Here is a 12,778-nt window from a genome sequence, read left to right on the forward strand (position 1 = left end):
TCTACCTTCCCTCTCATTTTCTTTCTCCCTCTTTCCTTTCCTTTTTCCATCCCTCCATCCCTCCCTCCTTCCCTCTCTTTCCTTCCTTCCCTCTCTCTTTTCTTCCTTCCTTCCTTCCTTCCTTCCTTTCTTCCTTCCTTCCTTCCTTCCTTCCTTCCTTCCTTCCTTCCTTCCTTCCACTGCATGGAGAATCTTTGAGTGGGGGAAGCCACCTCAGTCCTGCTTCTTACTTACTGAAGTGTCCTCTGAGCAGGATGCAATGATGTTGTCAATGAAGGGATTCCATTTGATGTCAAGCACGTTGCCCTGGTGACCACAAACTTTGGGATAATTAGGCTCAATCCTGCCTGTCTGAAGAAAGAATGAGAGAAGCAGCATTAATTCTAAAGGCATCAGGGAATACATATCTTTAATGTTATGACTGCATGGAACTGAAAGTATTATTTTCTCCAATTATCAGTTCTTTGAAGGACCATGTCTTATACTTTTCTCCATCCTTCTAAGTGCCTAGCATAGGACCACAAACTTATTAGTTTATTATTATTATTTTAATAAAAATACTTCTTAATAGCACATAGTAATAATTCAGTATAATGCCTGGTGCTTAATAAATGCTTGTGGACTGTGTGGCACTTTATGGCTACCAATATCTAATATTAATAATAATAATAATATTAATAATGATAATATGATTTTTTTGAATCCTAGGCACTTAGCATAGGGTCACATACTTAGTAGCACATTATTAATGGCAAACTGTTATTTATCGATATTAATCATAATTATACTTTATTATTACTAATAATAACATACAATAATAGCTTAGTATTATGCTTGACACACAGCAGACACTTAAATGCTTATTAACTGACTTCATATGACATCTTATGGTTGCAAAGTAGCACTATTATTTTATTTCACCCTTACAACACCCTTGTGCTGTGGATTACATTCACAATTTGATCTCCATTTATGGATGGGGAAACTAAGCCTTAGGAAAGATTAAGTGACTTGCCTAAAGTCATACTACTGAATGACAGAACCCAAGTCTTCTGAATCATATTCCAGTTTCCCTTCCATTATGCTATTTTGCCTCTCTAAGAGAGCAAGCAAGCAAATATTTTTTGATTCTCTATTTCAGTATTTCCCAAAACAATGTTGTCCCTCATGATGTGAATAAGGGTATCAGGTGATAATTTTGTTTGTATCAGTGTTTCTCCCTCCTGAAATATTAAACATGTATAGTCTCTGTAAAGGGTATGACTATGGACCCATGTGGGCAGAATAGTCCATAGGCATAAATGTTTAACGAGGTACCAAACTTCATTTTCATTTCTCTGGGCTGGCTCACAAATCCCAACCTGCTCATACACTAGTAGACTTCAGTTCTTTTGCTTAGAGTTGGGAGAAGGGTACTCTGACATGGCTATGGTAATCCAACTAAAACTCTTGCAGGGTTCCATAGGCAACTCTGCTATGTATGAGAGTATACTCATACTACTTGCTACCTGCAGGCTCCATTTACACAAAATCAGTCACCATGACACCACTGTCTCTTTATTTTTTTTTTTAATTTTTTAAACCCTTAACTTTGGTGTATTGTCTCATAGGTGGAAGAGTGGTAAGGGTAGGCAATGGGGGTCAAGTGACTTGCCCAGGGTCACACAGCTGGGAAGTGTCTGAGGCCGGATTTGAACCTAGGACCTCCCATTTCTAGGCCTGGCTCTCAATCCACTGAGCTACCCAGCTGCCCCCTCCACTGTCTCTTTAAACATCAAACATTTGCTTAATGATAGGGCAAAATTAAGAATATTCAATAGAATACTAAAGTGAGAATAATCACAATATCTGTTCAGTAGAAGAAACAAAAGCAGGACTAATTAAAATATGCCTTCCCATAAATCTGGGTCACACTTTTCTACCAATATACACAAATGCTATGTTGAAAAGTGGGTACATATTTACAAAAATCAAAGAAAATAAGCAGAGAAATTCATGTATGGAACAACTCACAACTCTCCTGGGTCTCTTTAAAGAACAGTTAACAACATGTTATCTGTTGGGCAAAATTATTCTTCTGTTACCCGTTCCCCTTCTGGTTCTCACAATTCTCTGATACACATACAGCATGGAAGCAGTGACCAGCCTTTTTAATACATAGCCACCTTTTAGGGTGCTGAGAAAGTGTTACTCTTTTTCAGTCATAAGTGGTTCCAATTAAGTGAGAGAACTGCCAAGCTTTTTGTATCTGTTCTGGTATCTGAGGAGTTTCTCCCTCTCAAACTGAGGCAATTCTCTACCTATTTCTCAACACAACAATCCATTTTTTGTCTGAGAGGCTATTTTTTTAAAGTTGACTTTTATCAGTTTTCCTTATACCAATGTTCTTTTTCTGCTTCTTTCAGAAATCAAAATATTAATATAATAAAAGGGCAACATCTTACATATGTATTAAAGATAAATCCTTTGTGGCCATGTTTATCTCATATACATAATGTATATGTGTATATATCTATACACACACATGTATGAGCTTAATTTCTTTATTTTGCTCTGAAATTTCCTCAGTTTCATTCTTTATCCAAAGATATTTTATATCAAGAGACCTCCCTGACTAGCATTTATACATCCCATCAAAATATTTTATATATAAAAGAGTTCTGTGGCCCAAATACTTTGAAAAAGTCTTTTGTTCCAAAACTATGCCAAAGAGAGTCCATTCGACTCTCTCCGCTAGTGTTTGGAGGACAGAGTGGAGGAGACCTCCGTTTTGATTGGCTGCTCCCCAGGGAAACTTCTGTGAAGCCTATTACTATAACTCACCTCAATCTTTTCTATGGCCTTCTTCAAGTCAAATTGAGGAGTATTTAATTTTATGTCTCATTTTTTAAAAAGGTCATTTTCATTGGAGAGATTATGCTTAGCTATCATCAGTTAAATCTGAGAGGTACTGGTTCTATCAATAAGGTAGTAAGAATTTAAGTAAAAACCTATAAAATGGATTTTAAATGGGTATTGGTAGGGTAGGAAAGAAAGAAGTCAAGCTAAATAAAATTCTGAAACATTACAAAGCAAACAGGTGAGTCCCACTTTATGCAAAGGGCAGTATTTTTGAAAATGTATCTAAATTAATTTTTTTGTAAATTTGTAAAAAACTGGTTTAACAAAACCAGAGACTGAATCCTATGGTAAAGAATCTTTTTCTAATGTGAATGTTCCCCTAGCCCCTAATCTTCAACACAAGATATGAAAAAGTATACTTTTTTCCTTTTTAAAATGTTATTATATAATTGTTTTAAAATTACTTCCATTCTCAAATATATCCCTCCTCCATCTCCTTCCCAATGAGCCATCTAGTTATTCTAAACCCTTCATTTTACAGATAAGAAACCTAAGGCCCTCAGGCCACCTCAGAGAGGTTAAGTAACTTGCACAAAATTACACAGGTGGTAAATGGCAGATTTAAAATTTGAAGCACTGTGCTCCTTGAGAATAGGAAGAATAGGAAGGAAGGAAGGAAGGAAGGAAGGAAGGAAGGAAGGAAGGAAGGAAGGAAGGAAGGAAGGAAGGGGAAAATATCAGGTTAGCAAAAACCAAATGACATGTCTACAAAGTATGGCAGCATATGCAATATTATACACCCACAGTCCCCACGTCTGCAAAGAAAGAAGTTGCATTTTCTCAAGTTGGTCCAGAGCCAAGTTTCTTGGTCATTCTAATCACACAGCATTCAGTTTCCTTTTTTAAAAAAATGTTCTTTCCATTTAAAATATATGTTTAGTTTTAACAAATATACCAGAATTGAGGTCCTCAAATAATTATTATCCTTCAGAATTATTGCCTTGGGAAATTATCCCATACTTTGATTCCAATGATATGGTTATAGATAATACAACAACAACAATAATAAACTGGAATTCCTCTTTTGGAATGGCTAACATTACTCAAAGACAATTCTTTTGAACAGATCCTTTTTAGAGTGGATTAGATATTTTTAAAGAATAGCTCAGTCACTTACAACCCAGACTTAAGTAACTCTAACAATTGAGCTGGTACTTGGGGTAACGGAAGCAACACTAGATTTGGGTTCAAGAGGACTTGGGTTTAAATCCTGACTGTTCCTTTACTAACTGCTTGGCCTTGGGCAAGTCATTTGGATTACCTAAAGTCTTGGTCTCTTCATCTGTGAAATGAGGAGGGTTGGGCTCAATGACTTTTAAGATTCTTTATAACTCTAAAATACAACCTTAGACATTGGACTTCTAATAAAGCCCAAGACATTCATTTTCCTTGGACCAGTTACAATTAGTCCTGCACAGATACAAATCATTAAGAATCATGTCAAGGGGACAGCTAGGTGGCTTAATGGATAATAAGCCAGGCCTAGAGACAGTTAGTCCTGGGTTCAAATGCCACCTCAGACAGCTGTGTAACCCTGGGCAAGTCACTTAACCCCCACTGTCTAGCCCTTCCTGCTATTCTGCCTTAAAACTAATATTCTAAGTCAGAAGGTAAGGTTTTGTTTTGTTTTTTTAAAGAAGGGGGCAAACATGCTAAACAATGAGAGTATTACTGGAACATGGACATATTCTACTTTAGGTGCGGGTCATTTAATGCCTAGGGATATTGAGGGCCTTAAAGATATTACCCATCTCAGACACTTATTAACTGTGGAGCCTTGGGCAAGTTACTTAGCCTGTTAGAGCCTCAAATTCCTCATCTGCAAAATAATGGAGTTAGACTAGAAGGTCCCTAAGGTCCCTTCTAGTTCTAAATCTGCGATCATAAAGATTCCTGCTATAATGAGTCAAACAAGTCCCCACTGCTTAAATTAAAATATTTTATCTCATAGATTTAAGCATATTAAAATGGGAGCAGCTAGGTGACTCAGTGGATTGAGATGGGAGACCCTGGGTTCAAATCTGGCCTCATATATTTCCTGGCTGTGTAGACAAATCACTTAACTCCAATTGCCTAGCCCTTACTGCTTTTCTGCCTTGGAACTGATGCTTAGCATTGATTCTAAGACAGAAGACGAGGGTTTTAAGAAAAAACATATTGAAGTGAAGATCTCAAGATATGGAGTATGGTGAGGGGAGAAGGGAAAAATGCTTGAGTTGGAAACTGACCAGGGTCAGAAGGTGCTAAAGAGAGGTGCCACTTCTCCCTCTCTTTTTTTGGTTCCTCTCCCCAAATACCCAATACTTCTATTCCCTGTTTGGTAGGCTAGCCCATCCATCTCCTGCTCCTCTGTAACTCCTACCCCAGGCTTTGGTGCCCAATGGTCCCTGGCAGGCAAGGATCTTTTGTGGGGTCTCTGATGCCAGATATGCTTGTCCTAAGAGAATGAGAGAGTGGGAAGTGGAGTCACTTATTGTAAATTACCTCAAAGAGTTTAGTCATAAAAGGCAGAAGAGATATAGGATGATATTTAGTGGGAATGGAATAATCAGCTGACAATTTTTTTGAGGATGGGGAAGACCTGGACATGTTTATAGGCAATGGGAAAGGAATCTATAGACAGAGAAAAGTTGAAAGTAAAGGAGAGAGTTAGGATGATGGAGAAGGGAATCTACTGGAAGAGATGAGATGGGATAGGTTTGCCTTGGTAAGGAGTAGGACTTCTTCAAGTGAGATGGGAATGAAGGAGGAGATCATGGCAGAAGGCACCTGTGTGGTATGATATGAGGAAGAGGAGAGAAAAGAGAACTCATGGAGAATGGCTTCAGTGCTGACACTAAGGTTGTGAACCTGGATGACTATAAGTACAGTGACTCCCTTGACAAGGAAGTTTATTAGAAGGGTGGATTTGTGAAGATAAAGAGTACAGTTTTAGAGAGGTAAGGTTTGAGATGCCCCTAGGATAGTCAGTCTGAAGTGTTTAAAAATTATTTGGTGATTGGATGTAATACTGGACCTGGAGCTCAGGAGAGAGACCAAGATTAGATCTGGGAGGCTACCACATAGAGATGAGAGAGAGAGAGAGAGAGAGAGAGAGAGAGAGAGAGAGAGAGAGAGAGAGAGAGAGAGATAAAAGTAGAGAAGAGACTTAGAGTAGACAGTTTTCATTTACAAAAATCAGGTCTTTTTGTGAACATCCCTCCCTCCCTCCTCCTGCTCATACAACCTTGAACTTCTTTTCTTGAGTGACCAAGTCTCTTACCTTTTGTTTTTCTCAACTGGATTTTGCTTATTTATTTTTCTAGACAAAATCTCCAATTCAGGAATGGTAGGAAGGTGTGTGTATTTTGGGAAAGTGGTGGTACTAGTGTGGGAAATATTTTCCTTTGCCTCTCCTCCCCCACCCCGGCCCACCATCTACTTCTCAGCTTTACTTAGAAGAAATGAAACATACTCCAAGATTACGGAAGAAGGGAGCAAAATGGGTCAGACAGGCACTGTCGTTATTTCCTAATACATTCTGGCACTGACTTTTCCCAGCACTGAGCTCATCTTGCACATGTGGTCATGAACCAGAAGACAGTGACAGTGAGAGATGGAGAAGAGCACTTTCGTGCAACTTGGGCTTCAAACTCTGGAACAGAAAGAATTCTCCTTCCTGAGAACTTTGAGAGAGAACTTTTCATGGATATGGCTGCATTCCTATTACCTCTCAAGTAAAAGAGTGGTGATGTTAGGGGGGACAGGAAGAAGTTTAATAAACAAGAGGGAGGAAGAGGGGTTGCCTCCTAAGCTTCTGGATAAGATTTGGAGAGTAGCTTCAGGAAACACATTGTTGGAAGAAATACCAGAGGAAGGTGGAATTTCCTCCCCAGACCTTTTCCTCTTAAGGGAGGAGATAAGCTGAATTCATATGCCACCCTGTCTTATACCCAAGGGTTTAGGATGTTAATTATTGGGACCACCTCTTAAGTACTATATTTTTTCAGGTGGGAAGGTGTGTCCTTTCTGTCCCAGAATGGTCTATGAATGGGAAGTGACAGGCCAGCACCACTCCTATAATTAGTCTGACATATTAATGAGCCAGATGGATCAAAGATGAGGGATATGAGGTATGAAAGGCAGGTGGGAAAGAGACTATTCAAAGGAACTTGACCTGGATCCTGAAGGGCCTACAGGATGATACCACAGGAGAGTCATTTTGAAGGAAATGGAGAAAAGAACATTTCATGGGGCATTTGAAGTAAATGGTAAAAGGAAGACTTGGGCATTTTGAGGCCTGGCATGTGGAAGGATTAGATTCAGCCTGCTTAACCAAACAAGGAAGTACTAGAAGCAATGGGGCAGGTAGGTAGTATAATGGATAGAGAAATGGGTTGGGAATCAGGAAAGTCTGTCTTCCTGAGTTCAAGAATGGCCTAAGACACTTATTAGCTAGATAACCGTGGAAAACCGTTGTTTTTCTTCTGTATTTCCACTCCTGCAGTTCTTCCTTTGAATGTGGGTAGCATTCTTTTCCATAAATCCCTCAAAATTGTCCTGGGTCATAGCATTGCTGCTAGTACAGAAGTCCATTGCATTTTATTAGTCTCTGTGTACAATGTTCTTCTGGCTCTGCTCCTTCCACTCTGCATCAATTAATGGAGTTAATTGTTAAACTTTCAATGAGAGCTTATACTGCTCCAAATCAGAGCTTGATTTATTGTTTTGTTAACTGTTTAGACTTAAGGTCATTGTGGAGAAAAAAATGGAGCTTAATGCAGATTAAACTTAAAAGGAGCTAGTCATTAAAAATAGGCAAGCACATCACTGGTCTTAGGTCAGTGTGGCTACTGTGTCCATCTTGGTCTATTTATTTATTTGTCTAAGAATAGTCATATGATCTGAGAAGTTGAGGTTCTCTTTGCAATGTGTTTTGGACTGTGATTTTTTGGGGTCTTTTAAATTTTATTTTGTTTTTTATTTTAGCTTTAAAATTGTTTTGAAAAACTTTTTTAAATTTTCAGTTTTTTAAAAATTGCCATTACTTTCATCTGGCTTCCAGTCTAGCCCTGTGTGTCCAAGAGTGAACTTCCTGTCCTTCTCTTAACCCACCATCTGGAATTATGCCCAAAGAGATAATAAGGAAAAAGACTTCTACAAAAATACTTATAGCCATGCTCTTTGTGGTGGCAAAAAAATTGGAAAACAAGGGGGTGTCCATCAATTGGGGAATGACTGAACAAATTGTGGTCTGATGGTGATGGACTATTGTGTTGAAAGCAATAATGAAATGGAGGAATTCCATGTGAACTGGAAAGACCTCCAGGAATTGATGCAGAGTGAAAGAAGCAGAACCAGAACATTTTACATAGAGACTGATATATTATGGCACAATCAATTGTGATGGACTTTTCTACTAGCAGCAATGCAATGATCCAGGACAATCCAGAAGAGAAAGAACACTATCCACATCCAGAGAAAGAACTGTAGGAACAAAAATGCAGAAGAAAAATATATGATCAATCACATAGTTTGATATGGATATGATTAGGATTTTTATGTTAAAAGATCACTCTACAGCAAATATGAATAACATGGAAATAGATTTTGAACAATGATACATATATAACTCAGTGGAACTGCTTGCAGCTCCAGGAAGAGGAAGGGAAGCAGGGAGTGTTCATGAATCATGAATCATGAATCATGGAACCATGGAAAATTTTCTAAATTTAAAAAAAAAAGGGGGGGGGGGGAGAAAAAATTACCATTACTGTTAGTAGCTTTCATTTACCATGTAGTTTCACATGGTATTCCATGCTATTGTTCAGAAGTTTCAGTTGTGTCTGACTATTTGTGGCACCATTTGAGGTTTTCTTGGCAAAGGTACTGGAGTGGTTTGCCATTTCCTTTTTCAGCTCATTTTACATGAGGGAACTGAGGCAAATAGGATTAAGTGACTTTCTCAGAGTCATACAGCCAGTAAGTGTCTGAGGCCAGATTTGAACTCAGGAAGATGATTTCTTTGACCCTGGGAACTCCTGTTAAAGAAATTCCCTTTACTGAAGCATGTAGAATTCCTCTGTGACTTGCAGTCTTAGAATGTGGCTTAAGGGCACTGAGAGATCACAGTCCCATAACTAAAAAGGATTGGAATCCAGTGAGCACCTCGGGTCCTCTTGCCACCTAAACACACTGCCTTCTATGGAGTAATAAGAAATTTGATAGTCACTTGCATTTATATGGCACTCTATTTTTCTTTGTTTTCTCATTTTATCTTCACAACATCAATATCACATTTTGATGGGCCAATGACCACTCCATCACCAAGCCCTGAATTCCAGAAACCTTGCCATGGACATCTAGTGACAGTTTGGGGAAAGCAAAAGTAGTCTTCCATGATACTAGTCTTTAAAGAGATCCTGGGCTCTGGCGGGTGAACATTTCCCTTATATTTTCCAGTCCTATGTCCAACATGGATTGGGAAATAGAATAAGAATGCTCACCTCTCAGAGCCTGGGACCGCTAAGCAGATGATTCTCAGATTGGTTTGTCTGGCCTTGTCTTCTGTCCTGACCTCCATTCTCACATTTCCAATGGCCTATTGGGCATCTTGAACTAGATGATGCAGTTTAATATTCCTAATAGACATTTAAGGCTTAACCTGTCCAAAGCCAAATTCATTATCTTTCTCACTGCCCCCAAAGCTTTCTCTCTTTTTAACTCCCTTATTACTCTTAAGGGTATCACCATCCCTTCTTTTAGCCAGGCTCACAGTCTAGGTGCCATCCTTGACTCAACCTTAGGTTGTGCATATGGCAATATCCTCATCCATTCCATTTGGGATTTTCTTTACAGAGGCACTGGAATAGTTTGCCTTTCCTTCTCCAGCTCACTTTCAAGATGAAGAATTGAAGCAAATAGGATTAAGTGGCTTGCCCAAGGTCATACTACTAGTATGTGTCTGAGGCTCGATTTATACTCAGGAAGGTGAATCCAGGCCTGGCTGAGACATCTACCTACCCCATTTGTGAAATGAAGGAATTCAATTAGATGGCTCTGAGGTACCTTCCAGTACTAGAGCCAGGCTCAGACAATCTTGCCCAGTAGATTATAAACTCTTTGATGAGAAGGACCGTGCCCTTTAATGACACTGCATCCATTGGCCTAGCACTGGGCCTTACAACATAGAAGGTGCATAATATATGTTTAATGAGCTGAACTTCTTCCTGCTCTATACTATCATTCATCTGATACTACCTACCAGTACATACTTCCTCCTAACCCAAGACTGGGTCCAACCCAGATGACTTGGGAGATTCATTCACTTTTGGTCTCCAATCAAGTCATCCCTAATCCAGATGTCCTACTACCACTCAAACCTTAAAACTAATCATTATTGTTGACAGAATGTAAACTCCTTGAGAATAAAGATACTTTACATTTTTGTTTCTGTAACTCAAGGGTCTAGCACAGTGCCTAGTATAAAGAAATTTCTTAATTAATACCTGTTGGTTAATTGAATAATCATTGTAGAAGAAGGCTTCTTAATCTTTTTGAGGTCATAGATTCCTTTGGCATTCTCTGGTAAAACCTAAGGACCCTTCTCAGAATAATGTTTTCAAATGCAAAAAATAAATAACACAAGGTTACTAAGGAAACAAATTATATTGAAAGTTATTAAAATTTAAACCCCAGATCCATAAACTCAGGTTAAGAGCCCCTAAAATAGAATGTAAGCCCCCTGAAGGCAGAGACTGTCTTATTTTTGTCTTTCTATTTCCTGTGTCTAATATAGGCACTTATAGGAGAAGGAAAGAAGGAAGGAAGGAAGGAAGGAAGGAAGGAAGGAAGGAAGGAAGGAAGGAAGGGCAAAGCCTCCCACAATAACTGGGTCCAGTAGAAGGCCTCATTCTGGAGCTAACATCTCCTATCTATTTCTGTTTCACAGCTTACCTCTCTCTTAAATGTTGCTTCATCTTTGTCCTGACTCCAATTTTATCTTGAAGATGAGTGATGGGGCTTTCCTTGAGCATCTTTCATGACTCTTTCATGACAGAGGCAATATGAACCAAGGTGAGGGGTAATAGCTTGCAAAAATTATCTTTAAATCTATAAGCATTTGTGAAGCAGTTGCTTTGTGCTAGAAAAGCATTCTAGGAGATAGAGATACATATATCTGAGTGAGGAACCTGGCTTCTACAACCTGGCTTCAATCTACGCTCTCACTTCTTGCTTCCCTACAACATGATCCCTCTGCTGTGGACTGGTTTCGCTGTTGAACAGTGTGCCATGCTCGTAGTGCTCCCCGTATTCCAAAAGGTCTTTCTCACTTTGTCCATCCATCTTCCTTTCTTTTCCACCTAAGTAAACCTCATTCGACCCATCCTTTAAGAGGTAGCTTAGGTCCCTCTTCTGCAGGCAACTCTAGCCTACAGTGATCTTCTCCCTCCTCTGGATTATCCCTTGGCACATAGCCATCTGCGGCTCATATACCTTTTTAGCTTTTCCTATATGTTTGCTCTGTCTCCCTAATTAGACTGTAATGTCCCTAAATGTTCAATCTTGTTTCTGCCTTCATACCATCTTTTGCATAAAACACCTTCCCTACACTTCCACTCACAGAACCACCATTCTAAATCAGGTCCTGTAGTTTCTCCTCAGAACTATTCCAAAAGCCACATCATTGATCTCCTTGCTTCTAGTCTCTTCCTCTCCAATCTATCCTCCACTCAGCTGCCAGAAGCCTCTCCAGATCATCCCTCTACTCAACATGTTCAAGTGGTTCCATGTTACCTCTAGGAATACTTGATCATTTTAGGCTCTGAAGAACCTCGCACCTTTGTATCTTTATAGGACATTGCCTGTGGTCCAGCTCCACCTGGCCTCCTTGCTATTCCTTGCACATGACAACCTAATTCCTGTTTTCTGTGCCTTGTACCCAGCTGTCACTTCTTTCTGCCTGGAATGCTCTCCTCCTTCACCTCCACCTCCTGACTTTCCTGGCATCCTTTAATACTTAGATCAAGGTGAGGCAGCAAGGTGGCTCAGTGGATAGAAAATCAGACCTAGACATGGGTCCAAATATGACCTCAGACACTTCCTAGCAGTGTGAACTTGGGCAAGTCACTTAACCCCCATTGCCTAGTCCTTACCACTCTTCTGCCTTGGAACCAATAAACAGTATTGCTTCTAAGATGGAAGGTTTTTTGTTGTTGCTTTTTTTTTTTTCCCAAAAAGAAAGTTCAAATCCTTCCTTTTGCAGGCAACCTTACCCAGTCCACTCTCTATCCCCTCCATCTCACCAATTGTTAGAGCCTTCCCTCTGTGTTTAGCTTCCCTAAACACTGTATACTTCGTGTAGGTATCTAATTATTCACATTTTCTTCCCTATTAGAATATCCCCTTGTCTTCTTGAGAACAGCAACTGTGTTTTTGATTTTCTTTGCATCCTCAGAATTTAGCACAGTGCCTGGCACATAGCAAATGCTTACTAAATGCTTTTCAATTGTCTAAATAACTGACTGACTAACTTTTGAGGATGGGAACGAGATCTTTTTTTTTTCCAGCACCTTTACTACTGAATTTTACTGGATACAGTGGAACTTCAGTAAGAGTTTGCCCAATGAATGAATGTTGGCTATATCCCCCTGGCTGAATGGAAAGTAGGACAGAAGGATTTAGCAGGCACAAAGCTGGGGCATTAGGATGCAGAGGATCAATTTAATTCCCGGGATGGGGGAAGTATTCAGAGCTGCGGATTTTCTGGAGTACTCTAACTTACTTAATGACATGAATGATTATGGTGACACTGGCCAAACCCTTCCCTTGCAGGACAGGGACCTCAAATCTCAATTTCTCTGAGGGACGGAGATGATGATAGATGGAGAGCACGGGG

At 39.5% G+C, this 12,778-nt stretch overlaps 1 protein-coding gene across 1 annotated transcript in view; it reads right to left on the minus strand.

The window, feature by feature from the left end:
- The window catches only part of CORO2B (coronin 2B), a 229,172-nt gene that overhangs the window by 39,275 nt on the left and 177,119 nt on the right, over nucleotides 1-12,778 (minus strand). The window contains exon 3 of the mRNA XM_044665324.1: nucleotides 235-351. Within this exon, the coding sequence (XP_044521259.1) occupies nucleotides 235-351 (117 nt within the window). The remainder of the gene's footprint in view (nucleotides 1-234; nucleotides 352-12,778) is intronic.

Source organism: Gracilinanus agilis, chromosome 2 (assembly GCF_016433145.1).
Source record: "Gracilinanus agilis isolate LMUSP501 chromosome 2, AgileGrace, whole genome shotgun sequence".
Lineage (NCBI taxonomy): Eukaryota > Metazoa > Chordata > Mammalia > Didelphimorphia > Didelphidae > Gracilinanus > Gracilinanus agilis.